Source organism: Aspergillus steynii (genome assembly GCF_002849105.1).
Source record: "Aspergillus steynii IBT 23096 chromosome Unknown P170scaffold_9, whole genome shotgun sequence".
Classification (NCBI taxonomy): domain Eukaryota; kingdom Fungi; phylum Ascomycota; class Eurotiomycetes; order Eurotiales; family Aspergillaceae; genus Aspergillus; species Aspergillus steynii.
In genome coordinates, this window is record NW_020194406.1 from 1,402,514 (window position 1) to 1,429,293 (window position 26,780).

The following is a 26,780-nucleotide window of genomic DNA, read 5'->3' on the forward strand; positions in this document are numbered from 1 at the left end:
ATTTATTTGTGCTTGTAGTCATGCTGACAGCCCCATGCCATCCGTCCATATACCCATAAGACAGTAAAATATCTACTTACTGGTGATCTTTTAGTGTAAAAATATTCATCAACTACACCGGCCACAAGCTACCATGATACTTTACGACCACATAACCTGCGCGAGAACCAAATACCCATTAAAAACATATCCATTCGATGTTAGGTAGCAGCCTGATTACACCCTTCACTATCAAGATATTAATCTCTCATATCATCCAGCCCGAGCACATCACAACAACCACACAGACTGTTGCGAAGGAATATATGTACAAGTATGCATGCACACATGCTCAAGCCAAACACCCATCCCCCTACAACCATCGATCAAACGAACAAATCTCCATCCATGCGAGTGCCGTTTTTAAACAACCCGACCCAAGACGAGCCGAGAGACACAGCAGGCCGTTTCTTATGTATTCTCCTTCCGACCATCCCGCTTCCGCTTCCGACTCGCATTCTGCCTCCCCGTCGACTGCGTCCCCTGGAACTTCTTCGTCTGCGCCGGCGTCATGAACATTCCTGAGCCCTGCACCTGGGCCTGGACCTGACATTGACCCTGGGCCTGAGTCTGGACCTGCACCTGAGGCAAAGCCTGAGAGCTCCCAATTCCAATTCCAAGCCCGACCCCGGCTCTCGCTCTGCCCCAGGGACGAGGGCCGTTATCAAACTCACTCTGCGGATTCGATGTCCTCCTTGGCGCCTTTCCCTTGCCCTTGCCCTTGTTCTTCGAGCGGCGCATCGTCGGCGAGGGACTCGAGCTGTCTGTGTCCATGGTTGTCGAGTTATGTTCGCTTCTGGATTCGTCGGGGGTCTCGTATTTCTGGACGGGGCGGAGGGGACCGGGGGTCAGGTAGAGGGCATTTGGCTGACCATGGGAGCTGAAGAGGCCAGTGGGGTGGTGGAGAGGGGTTTTGGATTTGGGGTTGGGTTGGTGAGGTGTTGGGGTGAGGTTGTTTGGGTCTTGTGGTTGGAGGACTTGGTGGTGGTAGGTAGGGTTGGGGTTGGGGATTGAGGCGGAGAGGAATTGGTGGGGACTGCCGTAGCCGAAGGGGCTTGGGATCATGGGCATGTTCATCGGCATGTTCATGTTCATGTTCATGTTTATGGGTAGGTTCATGGGAATGGGTTGTTGTGGGTGCTCGGTGTGAGCGTGGCCGTGGGTGTAGTGGTTCTGGGACACGGGCATGGACATTGGGCTCATGCTGGCGCTGGCACTGCTGGACATTGGCCTCGCAGATAGAATGGGGGTTGTGTAGCTGAATGGGAGCGTCTCGGCGTGCAACGAGGCATTTGGATCAGGGACTTGGGCCGGATTGCCTGCAGGGTACAGAAGATGGGAGTCGTTAGCTGTCACTGCATAGGGACCCATGGGAGGTGGCTGGATCACGGTGTCTGTTGCCATTGAGGGTTCGACCATCTGGGGAAGTGGGAGGCCTTGATCCGGCATCATGACGTCGGTCTGGCGGCAGGGATCCAAGCTAAAGATTTCGGAGGCCATGGGATCCTGCGCGGAACTCACAGATGTGTCGCTGTCCTGCAGCTTCATCCAGTCTGACCCGACGTCGCGGGAAGTCGGGAAGCCGGGTGCAGTTGGGCCTTGGGTGGGATCAGGAAAGGTTGTGCTCCAGGTGTTGATGCTCTGGTAGAGACGGGGATGTTAGCTAGTCATTTCCAATCGAATGTGGTTCGTGGAAATGACTCTGAGGTCTTCCAGACATACCATGCTTGGTGGAGTATCAGATGAATTGGAGCTGGACGCTTGTCCGCCAACATATTGCGAAGCGAGTTGAGGGATAGCATTCACCGTTTCGTCGCACACCATATTCCCCGATGGCAAACGCTTCATAGTCGAGGAAGAGTAAAAAGAAGTGCTGGGAGCACGCCAATCCTTCAACGGCCAGAACAAAGTAGAAACATTAGTGACATCGAACCGCTTGTACAGCAAAAACTCGAGATCAAACATCAGGCCAGCGTTCATGGGGAAGTTAGTATCGCCGCGCGCCGCCAGGGTAACTTCCAGTTCCAGGCTCATGATGTAGGGGTCCTTCCCTGTGTATTTGGCCTTGGTCTCGCCCGGCTGGCCCCAGCGTTTGTGGTCCCCGCGCGCAAAGAAGTCTGCGATTCTGAAGAGAAAGTCGGCGTCGTAGGAGGAAATGTCGAGGATGAACTCCAGCTGCGCCACGGTGAGGATGGCCCATTTCAATCGCTCGACTTTCTCCCATTGCGCGTGGCTCGGTCCCTGCTTGCAGAGCCAGCACGGGTAGTCGGCCAGGGAGACCGTCGTGGTTTCTTCCTCGTGGGTGGTTGCGCCGTCAAAGGGACATTTCATGGAAGAGAGGATGAGATGGTCGCAAGTGTACCAGAAGACGATCAATTGGCACATTGCGTCGGTTGGTGGGGTAAGAGATTGGACTCGACAGTGGGTAGATTACCTACCGTAGAAGGGAAAAGATACTCGATGGGAGAATTGTGTGGTTGTTTGTATAGATGTGCTTGGAAGACCGGGGGTTGGGAGGGGGGAGGGGAAGAGAAGAACTGCACTCACACATCAAGGTCTCTATACTCTTCAAGCCAGAAACATCTCAGTGAATTAGTAGAGCGAGCGGCTGGGGCACTGGCCCAGGGAGCACTGGAAGCCGGTAGGTATTCTGCCGTTTGATTGGAGGGCTGTCAGGCATTTCCTAATCGGGGCATCGTGATGCAAACCGCACTTCAGGGCGGTCTCAAGCACTGCCAGAGACTGCCAGGCACTGTCAGGCTTTCTAGACATCTCTCTGGGTTATCGTCTTGATAGCTGTCCATTGGCCATGGTACTGTCTGGATTGACAGAAATTCTCATCAAAGCATTGACAGGTATGGATGTATCATGAAGATATAGTCCAAGAGTGATATTAAGCTATGGGAGTAGGCATCAAACCGAACGACTGGAGCTGTCTGAGTGGTTGCTGTCTTCAAATATTCACTGCACGTCTGCAGCTTCCTTGACGATTCATGGCTTGATGACTGGAGTAACAGAAGAGTGACTATCATGGTGGATTTCTGGTTGATCTCCCATGCTCCAAGCACTCATTATCGATAACAGAACCTTCAGTGACAGAGGATCATCAAGACCTAAAAGACAGCCATTAGCCAAGTTTCCACATAATCTCAACACCACCTTCATGCCTCAGCCGTCAGCAATCAAACGCATTGTTCATAACTCCAATCTCCATGAATAAAACCAGAATAAAACCAGAAGTTCACCGCTTCGGCCGCGCGATAACCTTAAAATGGATAAAACCGGCTAATCGTGCAGAACCGCCGGAGGACACGCAATCGACGCAGGTCTTCTCATGCAAGGATGGGTGTAGATCGGTGGTGTTGGATGAGACAAAATGCTATAAATATCACGTACGAGTCAGGTTGATGTGCAAGATAAGTACCTCATCGACATTCACTAAGATTCACTTGTTTTTGTTTGACTTTGTTATCTGGTTCTGGAGGGAACTTTAAGAGTGATAAAGCAACTAATTATGCTGTTGAAGGTAAAGTATATGTGTAAGTTACCTACATATCCTTGTCCAGATACTCCGTAGATGTACTATGACGACGTCAGATACCGACTACCGACCGACAGAAACATTAACCCGACTTAACTTATTCTCTAGACAATCTTACCTGGATAACTCATACTCCGACATGAGCACATGGGTGGGGCAGAGGGGGTCCGCCCTGGTCTACTGCCTGCTCCGGCGGGACTCCTGGGAAGGCATCCTTGAAAACACTTCAATCCTTCTTATCAAGACTCAAGAGTCGCATCCAGTGGATCCGCCCCTCATGGCTGGCTGGCGACCCCGCTTGGTGGCTTTCCGCTTGCAGCGACCTGCAGAGGCACCGCTGCCTCGTGCGCCAATCGGCGGCCGATGTCCCCGTCTTCCTACGCAGGAGGAAGTTCCATGGATGGTACGATCGCTGAGGTACGGAGTACGCAGTATGGTCCAGGGAGAGAATCTTGTCTCGGACGGAGATGGTAGGAGAGGTAGTCATCTGACTTTTTTCAGTTGACAGTGTATGCTTCTGTACAGACAGAGGCGCCAGGGCAGAACCCGCCAACTCATGCATCCCCCGTATAGCCTCGCATCCGAAGACAGGGATCTCCTCATCCGTCCACTCGGATTATTCTCTCGCAAACAAAGAACATGCCTGCCTGCCAGCGTTTCATCTGGCCCGAGAGCCCCGTTATCTGCAATGCAGAGTGAACTGTCCGCTCTGCGAGTGCATGGAATGGGAATGCACGTTCGTAATAATCGACAGGCTAGTCTAGTCCGGTCTAGTCCCGGACGATGCCCAGGAGAGATTCAAGAGGGGAAGAGATCTCAATCTGAACGGCATGTACGCAGTACATTCCATGCCCTCAAGACCGGCCAATCACTCGTCGCAGGCCCTCCCTCCGCAGATTCCCGCTGGAATATATGCCATTGGCCTGTGCTCGGCTGGTATGGGAGGATGTAGTACGAGTACGGGGGGGGACTGAGCTGTTGCCACCATGGGTTATGAACTATGTTGCCCGCCGGCGCCTACAGACCCATCCCGAGTTGTCCGAGGCTTTTGGCATCACCCTCGCTAGTCGCCTGTACTCCACATCTTGGTTTCCCCGGATATGGCGTGCGACTGACGGACTATGGATGCATCTGGCACGAGACGTTGACGTGACCCTTCCTGTTTCATTTCGGGGCGTGGATCCCCCTCTGTCCGCCGATCCTGGGCACGCGGACCAAGACCATTATATTACTCCGGAGTAGGCCCCTTGTTTGCGTGCCGCCTAGCAAGCAGGAGAGTGCAGAGAACGGGAGATGGAGTGGTGAGGCGAGGTTCATGCAATCGGACGAGCGTGTTTTAGTCCGTCTAGCGGCCCCTCAATTAAATTAACCGCGGAGATTGGGAAGTCATCAATGCCCTGGCCAATTTCCTTCGCGTCCAATCTGTCTGGAACGACGCGCAGAGCTGATTCCCAGTACCTCCGAACGTCGTCGAGTCCGGGGTTCCTGAATAATTGGCCTGAGATTGGAAGAGGAGGGGTCCGCTCCTCCCTGAGGTCAGGAACATGTCATAATATAACCCAGGGTGGTGGTAATATGACCTCCTGATGATCGTCATCTCGGGCTGGCCTGTCCTCGTTATCGCCCAGGGGAGGGGATATCGAGGGGTTTTGGCATTCTCCTCAGACCAGGGGCGGGCATTTGACAGCCGTTCTAAGGGGATGCAAATCTGCCTGTACGGAAGTGCATCATACGAAGACATCATACTGTACATATTACTGCTGTACTGCGTAAGTCCTTGCTGACGACGCGTTGATAACACGATCGGGTTCATTTAAGCTCCTCCCCTTTGGAGGGGTTCGGATGCACATCACCGTTGGCGAGAATTCGGTTGGATTTGAATTTTCTTAATTTTCCATCTCCCCAGTTCCCTCCCCTCTCGTATCCGGAATTTCGTACGTCGGAAGTGTTCGCTTTACCCACCGACTTGCCCGTAAAAATGTCGGTGGAGCTCTGGAGATGATGTTCGGCTGAGCAACTCCGCACCGTATGATACTTCTCCAACCAGCACCGGTTCCGGAGGTCAATCGGTCTGACTTGGAACTGGAGGTGAGGACCGTTGGTATTACTACTACGGAGTACTAGTGGGAGATATAAAAAAAATAAAAAAGTCTCACGCACAAGACCCAATTTTATGCAGGTCGCACGCTTCACAGTTCATATATTCGGTGCTCGCTCGCTTGCTGGTCTAGTAAATTCTAGGTAAATTTGCCCTCCATTGTGGATATCCCAACCCCCTCCAGCTATTGGCCATCCCCCGCGGGAATCATTCTCCTGCCTCGTCTCCTCGAATGCTCGCTTTCGGCCCCTTGGTCTAAGCCAAGGTCTCGCTCTCCCGTCTTGGGGATCTATCTCCGATGTACGAGACATGGTTCTGCGTATGGCCCGTACAGGGATCCGTCGGTCCACTGGATATGCATCGTTACACGGGTGAACTTGATATCTCCTGCCCAGTACGCAGTAACAATTTCTATCGTACTGCGTACAGAGTATGTTCGTGGAATGGCACGCCCCGCCCCGATCAGACATGGATTCGCCCTTCAGTCTCCAGTCTTGTCTACGGAGTATTCAACCCACAAATTGCATGGTCCATCATCCAGTCACCACGGCAGTGGAAAAAGGACCCCAACTGCGGGAAATCCCTGCGGGTCTGCCCTCTGAAAGTGGACAATCGCAACCCCATCATGTTCCGTGAACGGCAGGTTATGGAGAACGGAACCTCCCCTCCCCCTGTACAGGAGAAAAGGGTTGTATTGTGTATTTACTCCGTACGGAGTGCAAGGTGAGCCGTCAAGCGCACCTGAAGATGGAAGTTATAAAATACAAACGCAAGACCAGGGCATCCTGATATGCGCCCGCCTGTCAACCCGAGTGACGCGGTGGAAAGGGCAAAGCCCCGAATCCAGACGTTGCTTGTCGATCACGCGGGAACTCCTTACATGGATCTGCGCCGGTTGCATCAGATTGCTTACTGCGGCTGGGCCGAGGGGAGGGGATAATTTGCGCTTCACGAGAGGTCGAACCGGTGGATGCGCCGGATGAGCAATGGCCTTATCTGATGGCGACATCGATGTATTATACGGGTTCAAGTGTTCTAGGGACTTTGGCATAGAGACTTTGGCATGGTGATGATGGTTGGAATAGATTCCGGACCGAGTCTAGTCTGCCGCATGAATCGCATTTTTGCTCAATGATAAGGAGCTCAACGATTCCCATTATTATTGCTTGGGGTTGGCAAGACAGAAAAAAAAAGAAAGCATGGAAAAGTGGGCCGCCAATTTCTCCCGCATGCGTTCACTCCACCAACTCTGGCGGACTCCGTTGCATTCAGATAGGAGTATCTGGATTTCATTCGTACTTTCAATATCCTACCGTAGGATATCTATCCGACCGGCCAATGGTCAACAAAGCCCTCGGACGCAAAGACCAAAAACCAAAGATCAAAAATCAAAATCAAAAAATGAAAGAATGGAAGAATGCCTTTACGAGTCTTTATGAACGATCGAAAAAGAAAATCCCGCGGGCTGAAAGTTTATTTCCCGTGGCGGAGCTATTGAATCTTTTTGAAGCTCTCCTCGCTTCTCCCCGTCCCGCGTCGGCTCCTTGACAACGCACTGGAGTTTTGGTTTAAGAGATGTTTAGACTTCGGAGGAGTCAGAAATGATACCCATGGCTCTGTCAATCACGGTTCCCTCCTGCTCCCGTGTGATTGTCTTGCCTCCGGGGCACTTTTCTGCGGTGTGGGTCGTCGGCCACAAGATTTCAGTGCTCGTGTGGAGCAGATTAGCATGTCCGATACAATATATCTTTGACACTGGAACCTGGACGAGCCGGGTTTCACCTTTTGATCGCTGATAAAGTCCATCTACGCCGGAGTACGCTGTATGCGCCGGTTATTCAGAGGGTGCTTTCCATGGAAGACGGTAGACCATATGTACTGCACGGCATATTCAAAATCAAGTCAACAAACCTAGCTCAGAGATTACCTAGAATCACAGCTGTCCAGAATAGCCCTTTCTCAGCGGTTGACTTGTTTACCTGAACAGCTACAGACGTGAGGTTATAGTACACGCCTCGACAAGCAGGCGCATGAATCCCTGCGGACCGATTGCCAATCACCTCTGCCGACGATAGCAATGGCGTGCGATCAGTTCATATCAAGATGGCTGACATCATGTACACAATGTACATAAAAATGCGCCCTGCATGGTTCTTCCGGAGTCAATAATGCTAGCTTGAATGGAGGCTAGGCCGGCGGACTAAAGGAGGGAGGAGCCATGCCAGGGATGCCACGGTTACGGCGGTCGGAAGGGTAGGAGGCTGTGACGAGTTACGAGATGGACACAAACTGTGGGTTAGTCGATTAGGCTCGGTGGGACGCTCTGACCCATGGAACTTGATCGCGGGAAATTCCCGCCGGTTGAGAAAGATTGGGATGCCATGACTCGGACCATGTTTGAAAGACGAGCGGTCCCTCCGCGGTACCTGGCCACGTCGAAGGAAGCGAGGCTAGAGGGGGATTTCAGGGGCGGCGGGTTGACCAAAACACTAGATCCGAGATCCATCGTCGATCGGGGAGTCTCCAGGTTGGATGCAGAAGAATGGGAGAAAGAGCATGGATGATGGACGAGCGGAAGAATCTGGGGAACAGGATCCCGGCATGGGAACAAGGGACGGATGAGCCTCCCGCCGAGTCGGCACATCACGAACGATGTTCACTGCGAGTCTCTCGTAGCGAGTCTTACGGATTACTCCGTCCATACTACTACTACCTACTGCGTAGTAGTACTGCGTAGGAATGGCTGGCGATTTGCCATCCCCTAGGCTAGCCGACTCCAGGCGGTTTCTCCGGTCCGTCCGGCGTGGATGGCGTTACAGCTAAGAGTTTTAGCCGGTCGGCGGTCGCAAATCAGCGTCCAACTGCGTCTCCTCTCCGTTCGCTAGAGAGAGGCTGTGGCCTAATGCATCCAGCACGTTCTTGCTATCGTTTTTTATTCTCTTGTCTTTTTTATTGATTTTATTTATTTTCTTTTATTCATTACTTGTAATATTGTCATTGTATTAACATCATTTCTCTTCAAATATTTTCTCCCCCAACGACCGGAGACCGGAGATACCAGCAAGTCACTAACCCGGAGATCCGATTGATTACCTGTGCTTGGACGGTACCTTCGGGTGCCTGGAGTATCCATGGATCTCTCGTGCCCTTCCTCATTCCAGCACAGGCAGCTCCCTCCTGCTACCCCACAGAAAATATCGTCCGATCCAGGGGAAGCTCATACTCCGTACAGACACCTGCCGTTAGATCGGTCTCCTGCTTCTGACTAGCGACCACGGCGTACGTGTGCAAAGAGCAGAGCCAGGAGGTTTTCGGCGACCCGCTCCGGTACGGTCGTACGTGAGTGATACGTGGGAGTCTGGGCGACCGAGGGAGAATCGGGTAATTAACGGCCTTTACCACACCGATACTTCCAGGACTTACCGTGGTATCTTATTCTTAGGTACCTTACCTTACCCAGGTACGGAGTACCTACTACTGCGTACCTTTACCTACTACCGCCCCAGAGAATTGTCTTACCCGGGAATCGATGGTTGGCTGATTACGGAGGCCTCTAGTCGGTAGCGCTCCCCTCCTGCTATTATTACCTTCGAGGAGATCCAGGAGATTCCATACGGAGTAGTCCTGCGTCCTTTCGTTGTCCAGAGGATTTTAAAATCATATTAAAAAAAAAAAAATAAAAAAGAGACGAAATTACTCGGGAGCGTTTCTTCGACGGACGAGTCCCTTACCAGTTACCATCATTATACCAGAGTAACTTTCCGTATGACTTGCAGCTGCAATAAGAGTAATCGTGGAATAATAGGATAATAATAATAATAATAATAATCAAAATTACTTCGGATCATCTAATATTCTGCTGTCCACCAGCGATTCTCCCCCCTCCAGTGATTCTCTTAGTTGTCCATCATCATTCATTCGGTTCTCCTCGTGATTCCGAGCTCTCCCCAGACCTGCGAATCGTCTTTTCGCCTGCTCGCCTGGTGTTTTGGGGGGTTTTCGCCTTTTCCTCGTTTTTCTTTTGGTGACTCGGATTTCCTCGTCCTAAAGGAAAAACCCTGTTCACTGCGGTCAATCGTCACTGCTTTGCGACCGAAAATTGAAACCCCCAAATAACATTTGCACGAGAAAATCCAGAAGCGAAGGGGAAAAAAAAGAGGTGGCCATTTGGTTGTGGCTGCTTCCTTCTCTCTGGTCCGTCAGTCTCCGCCTGTCAGTCTCCCCTAAAGTGACTAGCATCCATTCCATTCCGCCCATCCTCACCTCTCCCTCCCCCCCCATTATCTCCCTATTCCCTTTTCTTTTCTTTCCACGCCTTCAACCCCTCTTGCTCTTTTCTCTTTTCCCTCTCCCTTTTACTCACCCTCCCCCGTTCATCTCATCGCTTTTCTCCGGTCCAGCGAACGGCCTATCTTCTGCTTGTCCCAGAAGATAAGGTGCCATTCCAAGGATCTGGTAACTCCTTTTTCTTTTCCCCTTCCAACTGGTCGCTTCTGCTTTTCTCTCTTCAACTTTTTATCCTTTTTTTTTTTTTTTGCGCCCTCTCTCCCTCTCTCGTTCCTCTTTCCTAAAAAAAAATTTCAAAACTCATCTGTACATGGCTCGACCGCTCTAGAAAGCATCCGCCATCTTGGAGCCCTGTGTTCCTGACGCCTCACCCCCGTCGCCAGCTCCCTTCGATCCTCGTCCGATCCGAAGCCCTTCGTTTACTCTTCGACAGCATTCATTTCGCATCAACCCTAGCGTGTTTTTAATCATTGTATCTGTATAATCTACTTTTTTTTTTGCATTTATTAGAACAGGTACGGTCAATCCATTCCCCTGGGAGGAAATCGAAACGCCGTTCCCTTGGAACAAACCCACGGTTGTCGATCGTTGAACCAATCTTGGAAGTGCGTCGCTCTTCTTGTGCAATCCTAACTAACGACCGTGTGGCACAGGATCTCCGTTTTTTTCCCTTTCATCATCTGTCTCCCTTCTTCTTCTCCTCTCGAGTTACTCCTGACACTAGACGTCGTTTCTTTCTCCCCCCCTGGCTTGGGTCCCTGCGGATTTTAGCGAGTGTTCCTGTCGAGATCGCTGTCCTACAGACGCCGCTACGTACGCGTCCGACCCCCCTCGCTGTCCCGAAGATTGGAGAATAGCATCATGGCTGCGTTGGTCCAGACGATTCCGCAACAAAGTGGCACGGTACCTGTGCTTCAAACTCGTCCATCATCCTCTTCGGGCACCTTCACATCCTCATCTCAAAACCCGCAACAGCAAAACGCTAGGAATCCGACCATGTCTTGGAACACATACAACACGGTGGGCAGTTCGGGCAGCTACAGGGCAGGCCACCAGGTTGTGGCCCCTTACGCTTTCACCAGCACGCCCAACCTGTCCACTCCCGCCAATGTGCAGAACCGCCAGTCGTGGTCCCCCCATCTGAGACCTGAGCATCGAACTTCGTCGGCCCCGTCCGCCCCTCAGCTATCTCCTAGTCTCCTTCCTGTCGGTGTCAACTCGCGGTCGGCCAATCACTTTGCAGCTGGTTCTGTATCCACCTCTTCGTCCAATTCTTCTGTACAATCACACGTCTCGAAAGACGACACGGCCATCCCTTCCAGGCAGCTGCGGAGTGAGCCTCCTCTCCGCCCCCTATCGACCGTCAACCTGCCATCTCCTTCGTCATCTTCTTTCATGAACATATCTTCCCCTACCGTCCGTCCGTCCCCTGATCGCTACCGTCGAGGCAGTCGACGCCCGGATAGCGTAGTTGGCACGCCGCCCGCCACTACAACGACGAATGCTTCGGGTCCGTCCCGACCTCAGTCGGAATCCCCGGATGAGAATCATTTGCAGGAACCGCCCAGGAATCCCGGCCACCACCGGGGGTCCAGTGCGGATGATACGTCGCGTGGGGAGAAGTCACAACCGGAATTGGCCAAGAGATATAGGCGACGGAGCTGGGGAAATATGGATAATGCCGGCCTCATTAATCTTCAGCTTCATCTGCCGACTTCGTCGCCGACCCCATCCGCAGCAAGTGGTACGGACTACTTTGATACAAACCACCGACCACGATCGGCCCAGTCCCATCGTGACGTTACCACGAGCATTCACTCGACTCCCTCCTCAACCTCTTCGGTAAGTGCCCATTGCATGGGCGACAAGCTCAAAGTCTCCGTACTAATCGTCACCAGGCCCGTGAGCCCGGAACCCCAGAGCCCGCATCTTCGCCCAGCCAAGCTGCGGCCAAACCGGAAGATTCCAAACGGGCCCCGAAGCCGTCCCCGCTATCACAGCCTGTTGATGCGGATCCTACGCCCGTAGCGTCACCCACTCAGCCAGAAAGCAAGGCAAGGCCCACCCCAATGTCAAGTGCTGCCACCCAGCGATTGGAGGAACTGTCCAAGAGCGACCTGAGACGACCAGGGAAGTCCCGGTTAAGAAGGGCATTCTCGTTTGGGAGCGCCTCGGAGCTACTAAAGGCCTCCGCTCAGACCAGTGCGGGGAAGAAGGAGGCTATTGCCCTGGAGAAGGCCCGCAGGGAGTTGCTCCAGGAAGAGCTTGGCCCAGAGCAGGCCGCTATTGCGGAACAGCAGGAAGCCAGTGGCTTGGGAGAGAGCATCTACTCGCATCACCAGGGCCGATTCTTCAATAGCTCCACGGACAACCTCTCCGTGTCCTCCACGGCGTCTTCCGCCTCGATCATGCTTCGCAAAATGGGCAAGGGGATGAAACGATCGACTCGATCTCTCGTGGGATTGTTCCGCCCCAAGTCCGTTATCAGCACGGCTTCGACAGACGCCGGTGCCATTGAACCAATGGCGCCTCAGCTGTCCGTCGTCAACATCGAAGCGGAAAGGAAAAGCGTAACAGTGAATCCAGACCCGCAAGATCTTCCTCGTGGCGGCACCGTATTCCCCAAGGTCGAACCGACTGCCCCGGAGGTGTCGGGCCACGACGAGGCTGCGCTGGACAAGGCTCGCAAAAGCATCGTCGGGGGAGACCGGGAGCGAGCCGAGGTTTTGGCCGCAGTTCGCAAGGGCATTTTGAAAAGTAAGTCACTGACACTTTGCGTTGGTTCTAAATTTCGGTTTGGCTGACTCAATCTGCTTGTATAGAGACCCATTCCGATCCGACGGCTGGCAAGCCATCGGAGGGCTCCCAGACCGTTAGCAGCAACGATACTCCCCACTCCAGTGCTCCCAGCACCCCCGAAGATCAGACGCGATCCGGCAGTCGCCGCCCTGAAACGGTCAGGATTGCCGGAGACGACGATTTCCTCTCGGTGGGCCGGTTTGGCGAGAGCAAGAGTGCCCCCATCAGCCCACAGGCTGTGGCTCCCAAGAGCCTGGTGTTCAGCCCCCGGATCCAGTTCCACGACACGTGGCCCAGCGGGGAGTACGACCGGCGAGGAGATATTGCCACCTGCAATCGGCTGACCCCGCTCCTTGCCCAGCAGATCAAGGAGGAGCTCAACAATTTCAAAATGGTATGTCTCCTTTGTTTTGGTTCTTGGGGGCCGCTGCTAACCCGGTCAACAGGAGATGGAAGTCCACGAGACCTCCAAGGTCTACACCCATTTCCTCTGAAGTATTGCATTCTGAAAGGCGTTTTCCCATTCCAGTTTCCGGGCGAACTTGCATGTCATTTATTCTCTGGACGGCTGTTGGATCTATGACTCGTGCGGTACCCCAGCCTTGGAGTTTTTTTTCACCTCATAGTAGACCTGCTTTCTCTTGCTAGAGCCATGTTTTGGTTGCGCCTTCAGCTCTCCATCAGTGCCCTGCACCTTCGACACTCAACCTCCATACATCGTTTCTCCAATCTCGCAGAATCGCGACCACTCGTTCCATCCACACATCTTCTCTAGGGTTTTACGGCGTTATGGCGATGACCACCGAAGTCCGTTGCGGGGTTTGTCTTTTGATTTTAATGCGTTGAGATTTAATGCGGATTTTACCACCGACGAAGAACAAAAGGATCGAATGTTGGAGTCCACCATTGACCGTCCCGCGATCATATGGCTTCGATCTACTCTCTGCATCCTGAGATTGGGCACCGATCTGTGCGAGTGTTCTTTTTCGATCTTCTCCCCCCCGGGGCCCGATCATGTTTATGGCATTCTTTCCTCTCCTTTTTTAATTCCCTTTTTACTCCGACTCTCTGCCGGCCTTGCCGGTCCACATAGCATCCCAGCCATTTTGTGTTTGTTTCTCTCTTGTTTTCCTTCTTTTCTTTTTGACAGCGTGGAAATTGGGCACCATCTCCTGGACACTTATCTCAGGGTCTTTTCTTTTTGTGATTAATTCTGCAGTACTGGTTGTGATTTTTTATGCGTTTCATTGCGGAGGGTTCCGCCGTACAGCGAACAGGAACCGGGACGTTGTCGATCTTGCCTCGTCCCGTCTATTACTCATTGCCTGGGCAGATAATGCAACCAACATTCGAAGGCCTTTCTTTCTCGTGTATCTTGTATCTGAATTGAACCGTCCGACACTGCGGGTCTTTGTGGTCATTGTGAATCCTCTTGGTCGGGTCTCCTGATAGCCTGTAGATGGCAGCATTCTGCGGAAGCGTGGAAGGTTAAGGTTAATTTAGGGGCTGCCTACTCGGCTCGGTCATTGCTTGGGTCTGACCTGTTGATGTACTGTACATCCTCAACTGCCTTGGATGTGCTTGACATGGCTGATATCACGGGGGACAGTCCATCACGTGCCATCCGATGACTCAGCCCCGTACCGCCCCAATACGAGGGCTGCGTAAATACGACGTAAACACGGGTAAACAGCACCAGCCACATGTTTCTCCCGAGGCCCAGCCGTGCCTGCTCGGAGCGGCGCTCTTCTCCTCCTTCCCCTTAGCTCCGCGCCCTCCTTCCTCCTCTCCACTCGAGCCCGCTTGAAGTATGATTTGAATCGGATTAGCGATCCTCTTGTTTTCTATGCGCACCCCCTGATCGACTTCAGCGACCGCAATGTCCTTCCCTTATTCCCAGGATGCTCGTCGCCGCGGTGCCGGTACGGGCTTCAGCGCCACGGGTCGGCGAACCTTCATGGGATACTGGGTTCCTCTGGCCCTGACGGTGGGCGTCGCGACCATCGGTGTTGCAGCCTGGATCTGGAGCGAACGAAGTGAAGATGATGACGACGATGATAACCACCACCACCACCAACACAACCGCGATTACCCCCACGAAGACGACAGGTTCCCCGCGCCCGGTCCGGCCGCTGGCGGGCCGGGCCTACCGCGCGACGCCTACGAGGAGGGAGACTATGCCCGAGCGACGGGGACGGACATCCACGGGGAGCATCCGGACGATGCCGGCGTCATGGCCCGCATGCAAGGTGCCTTGCGCCGCACGCCCAGTCCGCAGCAGCTCTTCGACGGGGCCAGCAAGCGAGTCGCGGCCGGCGTGGCGGCGGCAGGTGCGTTCGTCGGCGGTGCCTTGACATCGATCCGGGAGGAGGATCGCCGCGACTTTGAAGACCATTCTCGCTGGTCGGAAGAGGTCGAGAACAGAGCTTCTCGCGGCAGAGGGCAACAGCAGCCCGATGTCACGGCTCCGTCGATGAGCGGCGCTCTCCCCGGTCAAGTTGGCGTCGGTGGTCCGGCTGCCGGTGCCGATAAGAGAAAGAGAACTGTGGCTATTGTTGTTTCGTCGGATGCGTCGCACCTGGATCCTGAGGAGTTCTCGTCCGAGCATGTGGTATGTCCTTGACCTTAGAATGCGGGTATAAACATTACATTGAGCCAGATTCTGACTATATCTGACAGTCTATCCTATCCCATCTTCCCGAACATGTGAATCCCGATACCACTCGAATCTTTGTGATGATCTACGCGCCGGGCCTGAAGCATGCGCCTTCTCAGGGTAACGGATCGCACCCCACGCTCTCCGTCACTTCATCATACTCGAACATCGCCCCCGAGGAAGCTCAGTCTCTCGGTGAGCTCCCCTCGCCAGGCACTGTCCCGGCGGCAGACGAGCCCGAGGGTTCCACGCCGCTTTTCAAGACCATGTATACACAAGCCCAAGCCATCGTTGAGAAATCGAACGCGATTATGCCGTTCAACACCCGGACAGGATACGTGCACCTCGTCCGTCACCTTTCGCCCGACATTGTCTACGTACAGGAGTCTCTGGCGGGCAAGGAAGGAGAAGCAGTGCATCACATCTCCGGGTGGGTCAGACAAGTTGTGGTCGTCGTCGGCGACGAAGGTGGCCGAGGCGGCCTGGTCGACAGCGAAGACGAGTCGGCGCTTGGGGACAAAGGTGAGCCATGGTGGCAAAAGGAGGGCACCACTGGGATTGGCAAACGCATCGACGTGGTCGACGCCCTCCGCACCGGGGATGACTGGCGACGAAGAGTGTCTGGCTTTGACTAGAGCCTACGGAGGCAGTGTCGATAATGTGTGCATGCTTTAGGGTCTCTATGTGTATTTTTTTTTCTGTCTTTTCCTTTCTTTCTACCTCCCCTTGTGGTCTTCTTGATGAGATTTGATTCCCCTTGACTTTGTTTTTATTTTATGAACTCTGCCCACAACCTCTCATGTTTTGTGCATATTGAATGATGATATTGGTGGTGCTTTGAAGAGAAATGGACGAAGCATTTGAGGGCGGGGTGAGCCTCAGCCTTGTAGTGATGAAAGAGATTTGAGCGTATATATAGCTATAAAGCATTCATGATTCTTTGTCCAAGTAGGGCTGGCCAGCATGACTAACGGCAGTCAGGTGACCCTCCGGTCACGTCGAGCGCGGCTTGGCATCGCCAACTCCCTTTGCCTTTCCTTTGCCAACCTCCGTCAACCCTTCCGATCTCTTCTTTGATACTCCCTCCCCCCCTGCTTTTCTGCGCAGGTCTCTCGTTCTTCCATGGGCGCCATTCTTTCTCTCTAGCAGCCCCCGGACTTCGTGCCAGTCTCCGCTTCAATTCCGGTCTGCTCGTCGCTGCCCGGTCCCCGTCCTCCGCTCCCCACATGTCTCGCGCTCCGGTTATATCATCGTCGATTTCCGGAGCACGACCGATCTCCCCATCCCACTCGCCCATCCCGAGCAATCGCATCTACGTGCCGCTGGCCGTAGCCGCGTCGCATGCCCGTCTCCGACAATAAAATGGCCACCGCGATCTCCAAACCCACCTCTCACCCGCCCAAGATGAAGCGGCCGCCCCCGCCTTTCCAGCCCGGGGTCAACGGAGTCAAATCTCAACATCCTTCGGCCTCCCCACAGTCTGCCTCCAAACGTATCCCCGGCTCCAATCCGACATCCGCCGCGGCTGGTTCGACCGGCGGTCCGGTCACAAACGGTTCCGTCGAGTCTGCCAATGGCGCCCCGACCAAGGGAGCTTTGAACCGGTCCAGGAAAGATGCGCAAAAGCCCGCCGACCAATCCACCCGGCCACAAAAGACATTGACGAGGAATCTGCCCGCGGACAATGATCGCCACTTGGGAAAGTCGTCTCCGGGGCCTTTTGGTGAGTCGCCTCTCGTGCTTCCTTCCATGTGCCGTCTTACCCGCGTATGCGTGCTAACCATTGGCTGTGTTTTCTCTCCGCGTCCCAGTGAGAACGACGTCCTATATCCTGAAAAAGTTCGCGAAGTCGGCCCCCTCCCTTACTGTGCATTTACATCCGACCCATTTCCGCTTTGAACAGCAGGATGGAAGCTTCTCATACAATTCCGAGATGAAGGTTGTCATTGAACATATCCGTGCTGGCACTGTCCCCCATGATATGATGGAGGAGCTGTTGCGGGGGAACGTGCGATTCTATGATGGTGAGTCCTTATATCTGACTGGCAGCTTCTTGCTGCGAAACGGAACCTTTCTGACGGGTTTTTGTCTGGGGGTTAGGTTGTCTCATCGTCCGCGTCGTCGATCACAAGTCCGTGTCAGCACAGACCAGAAAGTCGACCATTCCATCGTCGAACGAAAGCAACACCCCTTTCTCGATACATAATTACAACGAACATGTCACGCCGTCGGCATTTGTACCATACCCCAAACAAAGCCAATTGACACCAGAAAAGCCGGCCGCGAAGGACGCACCCGCGGGGGCTCAATCGGATCTCAAGGGCGAAGGAGAGCAGTCCAACCTCCCTCAGAACCAAACAAAATCCAATGAGTCAAGCTCTACTCAGCAGAAGCAAGGCCCCTCGAAACCCCGTGTCTTCACTACCGTCCTCCATCCAACCCCTCGCTCCCTCCAGGCAGAGCTCACTCTGCTTGCGACTACTCCCGACCTCAAGGCTCCCAAACCGGCAGCGGGGAATTCGTCAGCATCTCGTACCCCGGGGGGGACCACCTCCACGGCCCCGCCGTCCCCTGGAGGATCGTCAAACCAACCTGATCGCAACAAGAAACAGAAAATGATGCTGGAACCGCAGGAGCTCCCGGAATGCGAGGCCCAATTGACCGGGCTAATAGCACCGCCACTGTATCTGGATCCCGTGGGAAGCTTGGAGGCTGTCCAGGACCTGCTGAAATACATGGAGAGCCCTCTTCACAACAACCCGCCACCTTCACCCAAGAGGCGGAAGCGCACCGTAGCCGAGCTTGCCGCGGACGAGGCTTTGGCTGCCGAGGAGGAACGGTTTATGCTCATCATGGACGAACGATTGGAGCCGGCCTCTTCGAATGGCGCTGGCGGTCCGAAATCTGCAGTTGTGGACGATACAGGCGGTGGCGCACCTTTCGAGCCGCGCTTCTCGCGCTTTAAGACACTCGAGAACATTCGAATGCAGCACGAAGAGAAGGCAAAACGAGAACACGAAATCAAGATGAAGCAGGAAATGGCCAAACGACAGCAGCAGGAGCAGGAGAGGGAGAGGCGGCGTGCTCTGGAACAGCGGCAAGCCGACGAGCAGGCCAAGGAAGATGCCCGGCGACAACATCTTGCCGCCCAGCAACAGGCCCAGGCCCAGCTGGCGGCGCAACAGCAGAACCGGCACGTCATGGCCCAGGCCAACGGGGTCAGTCAAGGGCCGCAGTCGTCGCCTGTGGTTCGCAATCAAACTCCTCAACACACCTCGTCGCCGTTGGTCGGAAGTGCGATGGGCACGCAGGCCGGTGTTCCGATGAGCATGACGTCCTCCATGCAGGGCGCTGGAAGCCCGCCACGACCGCCGTCCGCGTTGCAGCATGCCCATCCCAACGTCATGAGCCATCCGATGGCGCCTTCCAGGAGCCAGCAAGGCCAAAGCCGGCATGGCACGCCCCAGATGACTCAGGGAACACCCGCCATGTCGCACGCAACTCCGATCATGCGCAACGTCACTCCTACGCAGCGCATGAGCCACGCCAGTCCGAGCCGGTCAACGATGGCGCCTACTCCGGTGATGAACCAGGCTATGGTGGGAACTCCGCAAATGAGCGGTGGCATGGGTTTAACGCCTCACCAGCAGCAGATGTTGATGCAGCAGAGACAGCAGCTACTCGCGCAACAGAGCCATCTTGGACATGGACAGCTCACACCGCAACAGCTTGCTCAGTTGCAGGCTAATGTACATGCACAGCAGAACATTCAATCGCATCAACAACAAATGTTGCAGGCTCAGCAGCAAAACCACCAGCCCCAGCAGCAAAAGATTGGCCCTCAAGCGTACCAATCGCAGTTAATGCGTGCTCAGCTTGCCCAGATGCAGATGGCTCAGCAGCAACAGCAGCAGCAGCAGCAACAACAGCAGCAGCAGCAACAGCAACAGCAACATCACCAGCAGCAGCAGCCACAACAACAGCAACCGCAAGAGCCGCAGCAACAACAGCAGCAGCCATCGCAGCAGTCTCAACCGCAACAACCGCAGCCGCAGCCGTCCCAAGGGCAGCAACAGCCGCAAGGACAGCAAGGCCAGATGCACCAAGTTGCTCCTCAGATAAACTCCCAGCAGCAACAAATGTTGATGGCCGCCGCTCAAGCCAATGGTGGGCATATGCCACAGAATATGCAGGGAGCCAACATAGCGCAGGGGGCCATTGCCCAACGATACAGCAGTCTCTATCAACAGCGCTTGCTGCGCTTGAGGCAGGAAATGACCAACCGACTGATGGCACAATATGGTCCACCTACCCAGTATCCGCCCCAACTCGCTCAGCAGTATCATAGCGGAATGGAGCGGAGTGCCAAAGCGTGGATCCAAGAGGTCATGCGACGGGAGCGCGAACAGATGCAGGCCCAGCGCGCTTCCCATATCGCTAACGCGCAAGTTCAGGTGATGCAGCAACAGCAGCAACAGAACATGATGCAAAATGGAATGGGAAAGTAGCTTGACTGGCTTGTTAGCTCTTCGCTGCTTTCTTCTTTCTCATCTTTTTTTTTTCTTTCTCCCTTATTATTACTATTACTTTTTTTTCACCTCCTTGGAATCGGAACCGTATCAACCCGGTATACCCTTTCTGCTGTCTACTAGACCATCCTGTCCAGTTAGAACCTCCAGCTGGGCCTCTCTTTCGAGACTCATAGTTCATTTTCTTTTCTTTTCTCTCCACGCCTATTGGAGACTGTACAGGGAACAGGAATTTCGCGATAAAACCGGCCGGCGTTGTTTGATATTTTGAATGGCAAATCATGGCCTTACCCACCTATTAACGTGACCTTTGAATCGTTCTTTTCATCCTTGCTTTTGCTTTTGCCTTTTTTTTAACGCGATCTGTAACCATTGGGAACCGGGGATTGATTGATTGACTGACTTGATTTGACTTTTTATCTCATTTGATTGATTGACGTTCAGGGGGGGGAAGGGGAGCAAGGGATCGTCTGACTTGATAACTGATACCATTTTTTCTTCTTTTTTTTCCTTTTCTGTGTACAGGTGTTTTTTGCCATGGTGGTTTTGTTTTCCTTCTTGCCCTTTTTGTGTCGTTTTGGTTGTTTTTTGTTTCTAGATGTTTTTCTTTTTCTTTCTTTTTCTTATGTTACATATGAGAATTGATTCATTTTAAATATGGCTTTTCTCTACCGTGCTTATCTTTCTATGGGGTATTGCGGTTTGTGTAGTTGGGGTACGTAGATAGAGCGAGAGGGCTACTACGGATATAGTGGTTAGAATCTCCTGTTTGATGTTTTCATTGTGTGTTTGGAAATATAACAATGCCTCTTTGTTAGGCCTTTGTTCAAATACACCCCTAAATGGAATAGATATATATCCAACTACATGCGGAGAATTAGAAAAAGAAAAAGGACAAGAAGAAGCCGAACTCGGATCTCCCTGTAGATGTTACTAATACTAGTAAGAAGTATATATTTTCTTGGTACCAGATCTTCCTAGGTACATTTTCACAGGTAGCATTTTAATGGTATCGGAAATCAATAATCAACCCTGAACCTGAATCTAACCATCTGGGTAGTACAAGAGTGAACATATAGAATAGATATCTTAGATATTCTTTGCTTGATCTGAGAGCATGAAAGCACCTGTCTAGGATTTGTTGATGTGTTGGCTGTTGTCTGTCCGGTTGTTGTTAAATAGTAGTCATATCATGACTGGTGGTGGCATTCGAGACCGTTGTGTGGAAAATATATTGTTTTACAGATTCATGATATAGTACTGAAGTGCCGTCTAGGCTGTTCTTGGTTGCTTCCAGTCATAGATATTTATTCTAGTATTGAATATATATCATAGGTATATGGTCTTTATAAACCTGAATTTGGATGTTTATCTAGGAAATCCAAAATGGGCAGGGAAAACAGAAAGCGCAGGTCACAGGTCGCGATGGGTAAAACATCTAAGACACTCGAAAACAAGACTCTGTGCATACTATCAGACAAGACAGTATTTCGGCTATTTTACAACAGTCTCAGAAAGACCGCCTTTCCAAGTTTCAGTGCCGGTGTTATGTCTCGGTGGAGAGATGAATCAAAGTAGTAATCTCTATCCTATACCGCAGAAAGATATTTCCTTTACTAATAATAACAACGCCAATAACAGCGACGCTGATATTATTCAACCCAGGAGCACTGTTTTTCTCCGCGGAGATTTCCTTCCGCGCCTCATTCATGCTGGATTAAATCATCCACTCTTCCAAGGCTGTGTCGATCTAGACTTGGCCTCTGCTTGCTCTGGTACGGACTGTATACAACCATTCGATACTACCCTACCTGTGTTCTGTCAGCCCCACTGAAGATAAGAGGCAAAAAAGAAAGAATTCCGGTGTAAGAGCTAGAGAGGGGGAGACAAATGCCAAGGCTGGAGAGGTTTTTTTTTTTTATTTTTTAGTTTTTTAGGGAGGGTCAAAAAAGTCCCTAAACACAAAGACCAAGATCCAGCCGGAGCCCGATCATAATCAGGATCGACGTGATCTCCACCGCATACCTACGTGCAAGTTCATCGAAATAGGTAGGTATGTGCGTATATGCTCATGCGTGGATAGAACAATGGTATTGCGGAAAAAATTAAAAAAGAAAAAAGAAAAAAAAAATCAGGCCAAGTGTCAGGCAGTATACCGTGTTCTGTTGGTTGGCCATGTCGGTCATGATTCGACGCGAAGCTGTTCTCGCGACGTACTCTGTAGCACACCAACGGGTCATTTAGTGGGTCATTCAGTCAGTCAGCAGTCAGCAGTCAGCCATCCAGGTTGAGAAGAGAGAGAGGCACTCAAGAATGGTGGATTATTGGCCACCAGTATTCCGCCTGCATGCCTGGGAGTCGCCAAATGATGGAACGGGTCAATGCATGCATCGGTACTGTTTGGGAAAGCCTTCCCAAAGTTCAATTGGCTGGCTGGCTGGCTGGCTGTTTTGTGATCATGTATATGTGCATTCCAGTGAGATCGACCATGGAAACTTTAGCTGAAATAGTTCGGAAGAGGTCAATGTGGTGGCCTTAGGGGCAAGCGGCGTGATTTTTGTTTCATGGAGTATAACTGAGACTGGATGGAGCATGTAGGCTTGCTCTAGGCTACCATGGGACTTGATGGCTGATACGGCCCTGTCCACCCTGGCGTACTCTGCAAGTATTAGGGCTGACAGTGGTGGCCGAGCTGCTGCTTCGGGGGACGCCTGAACACCATTCGCGAGCTGATTGACCGGATGGAATCCCTGAAGTTAGGTAAGTAGAACAGGAAGCAAGTAACTAGTAAACCTGGAGACTACCGGCGACCATGGGGACCTAGAAGCCGTGCTAAACGTTTGCTGCTCAATCGCCTAGGTAGGGCATATGGGCCCTCTCTTCCCCCCAAAGTCAATAGAATGACGTAGTACGGAATACCACCACTAGGGCATGGCGCAAGGAAGATCTGGACGGTGCTCAGCAAGCCTTGTCTCCCCAAACCCACCGAGAAACCTACGAGAGGGTAACTGGCTATGAAGGATATGCGGTAGTAGTGGTGGTGGTGCACGAGTCTATCGTTGAAGAAGAAATATTGCCAGGATGAACCTGATTTTCCCACTTAGGGCCATGGTCGGGGCATGAGACACAACGCCAAATGCAATGCAATGCAACTCAAATCGATGTTATTGATTGACTGATGAGACGGTGGCGAGTGGATATCACGAACCAAGTTTTGGGTCGATTAATTGGTCACCGCAATAAAGCCCACGAAGCAAGGGGTGCCGGGTCGCCGACCTCGGATTCGCCCTTTTTTGAGCCACAGCCCCATGGCTCTCTCAAACAAGGAAATTGATAACTGGAGGTCGAACCCTGCATGAGAGGGTGATGAGACAGGCAGTAGAGCGAAGCACGGGAGGACGTGCTGCAGGTGAGACAAAAGAAGATCCCCCAATGTGCAACTCGGTCGATCCTGATTCGAAATCATCCGTCGCAAGTGCCCTGCACTGACCATCCGGAGAAGACAAGGAAATCCTCAGCGGTGTTCCTTTCACCGGTAAGACGTTCCGACGCGTCGAAGGTCTACCATTCCAACGAACCTGCAGCAACCAAAGCGAGGGCGATGCCGCTCTATCTATTCTTCTTTTTGCGCTCGAATGCTCCCTCTTCAACGTAGAAATGGCCACGGAGAAATGATTCTTGGGTGCACACATTCTTGATCACCCGGAATCCCCCTAGGCTGGACAGATCAGTAGCGATGTGGGCTTTTCGTTTCGCCCGCAAAGATAACGAATTCCGAATTTAGGTCCCGACTCCTCTACACCCAAGCCATTAAGATGTTGATGACGTGGGTTGGAAATATCGTCTAGGCTCGGTGATTCTAAGCGTGCCACCAAGCCATAGAGCGGTTGTCCAGCGGGTCCAGACTGCGGCCACTTATTTTCCCTTTATTTTTAGCAGATCAAGCGAATAGAAAAATCTTTCGGCGAGCAAAATGGCCCATAAAGAAAGACTCCTTTGGTGAGAAATGATTTGTAGTTTGAAGTCACGAAAGGTTTATTCAAGGGCGACCAATAATCGGTTTTTTTTTTCTTTCCTGCCTTCTTAGATCATCGGGAACTGGCAATATAATTTATCCCATTTTGAAGAAGGAGGAGAATCAGGTGTGAGGTGCTTCCCCTTCGCAAATGATATCGAAGCCCTTGCTGAACGCTAAAACGACCCCGAGAAAAGGTGAGATGAAAGAGGTTTCAGTTGAATCTCATATTGAAAATTTTCTTCTTTTCTTTTCTTTTTTAAGGGTCCAGGAAAATCCCCGCACTAGCCGAACAAGAAACGGTTTAATGTCCAACTGGATATGTCCATCTAAGATCTTAGCGGCAATCTTAGTTCGTGGAGGCGGGCGTTCTGCTTCGAAACCGTTAAGCATCGGCAGTGCTGCCGATATCGGTAGCTCTCGGTAGTTGCAGGATTTGCAACACATCGTGTTAATCTAATAAGGCGCGGGGAATAGATGGCGCTTATTCCTCGACGGAGTCAATATATTGATCCAAATAAGGGCATCGAAACAAGCAAGTAATGAGATTCAGGGCATGTTCTTGGCACCATCATTAGTGGAGCCAAAAGGATCACTTCACCGCAGGAACGCGAGGGAGGATCTGGGGATGTTCCAAATGTCCGGCTAGCTCCCTTGCCGCTTCCAAGCCCGTGCTGCAGGGGCTTCGCATTCGAGATTCAGTGTATCTATGTATGTAGAAGGACGGAAGCGTGGAGAATCCCCATTGGCTTCAGTGGGCGAATCCGCGGCGACCGGCATCAGAATCCCCTTGTGATCGTCTCTTTTGGCTGCCTTATTGTTTTCTTTCATTTTCTTTTCGTCTTTTTCCTTTCAAACTTTGACAATCGATATTATTGCTTAGTCTGTGCGTGACAACTATCCGTTGGAGAGACAAATAGCCTGGGAGTAGTCTTGGCACCGTGTCAGTGCGCTATTTTCCGTGGGAAGGAGATCAAGGAGAAGAGGGGCACCGAGGGAAATTCAAAAAAATATAATGGCACTAGTTATCATCGAGGCCTCTCGTTCTGGCGATTCAATCGGTTATTGAAACCTTCCCCAGAAATAATCAAGGGTTGTGGTAGATTGAGTTCACCTGGAAATCCGGGGTTTGACCAGGGCAAAAGAAGGAACCCGAAACCTTGTTGTGCATAGTCGAAGGACGATATGGGCTCGGTCAGACCAAAGACTTGATGGCGTAGGTCGAATGCTCGTGTTGGTGATAACAGACCAAGCTAGATCGGTTATCATGCTTCTATAAAACAGTTAGAAGGCGTTGTAAGGCTTACACAATCACGACCCCTTGGTGTAATGCTGCTCCTGCAAGTCAGGATGATCGGGCTAGTGCGAGATTGGGTTATGTGGAAAGCAAAAGTGGCTCATGAATCCCGAGGGGAATCGTCGGGGACGATCGCAACGATCGTCACCACCAAAGGGAGGCGCTGGCGACTTTCCGGAGGTCCGAGTGCAGCGCACTTGACGGTTCTGGAAGACTCTCGGGCGTGACCAGTCACTGGTGGCTGAGCCCCGAATGTGGCTGCTCCCCATCACGCGTTGTGGCGATGCCGGGATTGGGATGGAGTTCGTTTGCTCTGCTATGCAACTGCACATACGGCGGCGTTCCCCGAGTGCCTGTATCTCCCAAGACAGTACGAGTTGGGATCCATCCATCTAACGGACGTGTCGACTGTGTACCTCGGCAAGCAGTGCGGTAGATGCCCGTGGATCCGTTGCGGTTGGTGCTGGGATGCGTTGTATCCTGATGCACGACTTCTAAGTATAGGTGAAGTGGTGAAACCCTGGTTCCATGAAACTCCGAAGTTTGGGCAGGGGAGCTGTCAGAGTGGCCAACCATGGATCGTTCATTAGCGTCACCCTAGGCACAAACTTTGTCGGCCTTTGCTGCTGGCAAGTCTTCGAACCGACCTTTCAAGCAGACTTGATATCCAAACGAGAGCTCATAAATTTTCAATACCTGAGAAAGAGACATACACACACCCCTTCTCTTGATCCACGCCTGTACGAGAGCAAGTTGCATTCTATTGGAATGAGGTTCTGGGTTTCTGTGCGAAATCATCTCTTAGAGGAAAAAAAAAAGGCATACACCGCATTTGACCCCGGCTGCAATGCGACACGCTAAGACGCTCTGGTCGTTCCATGCATTTTCGATTCCTCGAGTATTCAAGATCTCGAGTTCAAACGTGACATGAAGGCGATGATCAGCTCTAAGAACTCAGTCGCCTCAGTCAGATCCGACCGGGGTAATTAAGGCGGACATATTAGTCGTGGTATTACAAGGAGCATGCACACGCAAGACCTGTTGACTCGTCGAAAACAAACCAGAAAGCTGAACAGCGTAGACTACGGCGAATGAATGGGTGACTGTAGCCTGGTGAATACGGTGAAGGCTCAGTAAGAGACTGCGCTTGACGGGTCGCCCACGATGCTCGGAAAATACAAGCAATAGGGGGAGGTCGCCGCTGATCTCAGTGGCGACTTAGACCAAATACCTGAATATACCGAGATGGTACTATTTCAATATGCTAGACTCGAGAAAGCTGACGGCGGACCCCCAATCAGTTGACTGATCGAATCTCTAGGCCTCATTCTTGCATGACGAATGGTGGTCCCCCCATGGCCGGCATTGAAGCGACGACTGACGCGTGACAGATCAGAAACTTCGAGGTCTCACCAATCGCACCGGGCCGGAGGACGAACCAACCAGCAAAATGACGATACGGTGATGATCTTCTTACGGAACCAGCGACCGTTGGGAATGGGCCATCCGAGAACCAGAT

At 52.3% G+C, this 26,780-nt stretch overlaps 6 protein-coding genes across 6 annotated transcripts; 5 read left to right on the forward strand and 1 right to left on the reverse strand.

The window, feature by feature from the left end:
- Positions 1–1,145: 1,145 nt before the first annotated feature.
- Positions 1,146–2,651, reverse strand: P170DRAFT_289005 (uncharacterized protein). The gene is made up of 3 exons (XM_024843230.1): positions 1,762–2,651; positions 1,561–1,680; positions 1,146–1,358 (listed from the first exon to the last, which is right to left on the reverse strand). Exons 1-3 carry the CDS (start codon positions 2,422–2,424, stop codon positions 1,239–1,241), a joined length of 903 nt encoding a protein of 300 aa, XP_024699901.1. The 5' UTR covers positions 2,425–2,651; the 3' UTR covers positions 1,146–1,238.
- Positions 2,652–3,374: 723 nt separating this feature from the next.
- On the forward strand, positions 3,375–4,288 carry P170DRAFT_289019 (uncharacterized protein). Its single transcript, XM_024843231.1, has one exon. The coding sequence runs from the start codon at positions 3,624–3,626 to the stop codon at positions 4,083–4,085; it is 462 nt and encodes a 153-aa protein (XP_024699902.1). The 5' UTR covers positions 3,375–3,623; the 3' UTR covers positions 4,086–4,288.
- Positions 4,289–5,976: 1,688 nt separating this feature from the next.
- On the forward strand, positions 5,977–6,618 carry P170DRAFT_430475 (uncharacterized protein; the record flags this gene model as incomplete). The annotated part of the gene is made up of 2 exons (XM_024847959.1): positions 5,977–6,401; positions 6,453–6,618. The coding sequence occupies 2 exons, from the start codon at positions 5,977–5,979 to the stop codon at positions 6,616–6,618; spliced, it is 591 nt and encodes a 196-aa protein (XP_024699903.1).
- Positions 6,619–10,826: 4,208 nt separating this feature from the next.
- P170DRAFT_368106 (uncharacterized protein) lies at positions 10,827–13,347 on the forward strand (the record flags this gene model as incomplete). Its single annotated transcript, XM_024844840.1, has 3 exons — positions 10,827–11,807; positions 11,864–12,722; positions 12,788–13,347. 3 exons carry the CDS (start codon positions 10,827–10,829, stop codon positions 13,345–13,347), a joined length of 2,400 nt encoding a protein of 799 aa, XP_024699904.1.
- Positions 13,348–14,499: 1,152 nt separating this feature from the next.
- Positions 14,500–16,328, forward strand: P170DRAFT_392975 (uncharacterized protein). The gene is made up of 2 exons (XM_024846002.1): positions 14,500–15,375; positions 15,444–16,328. Exons 1-2 carry the CDS (start codon positions 14,644–14,646, stop codon positions 16,053–16,055), a joined length of 1,344 nt encoding a protein of 447 aa, XP_024699905.1. The 5' UTR covers positions 14,500–14,643; the 3' UTR covers positions 16,056–16,328.
- A 496-nt stretch (positions 16,329–16,824) lies between these two features.
- Positions 16,825–19,928, forward strand: P170DRAFT_430478 (uncharacterized protein; the record flags this gene model as incomplete). Its single annotated transcript, XM_024847960.1, has 3 exons — positions 16,825–17,143; positions 17,232–17,444; positions 17,521–19,928. The coding sequence occupies 3 exons, from the start codon at positions 16,825–16,827 to the stop codon at positions 19,926–19,928; spliced, it is 2,940 nt and encodes a 979-aa protein (XP_024699906.1).
- Between the last annotated feature and the right edge of the window lie 6,852 nt (positions 19,929–26,780).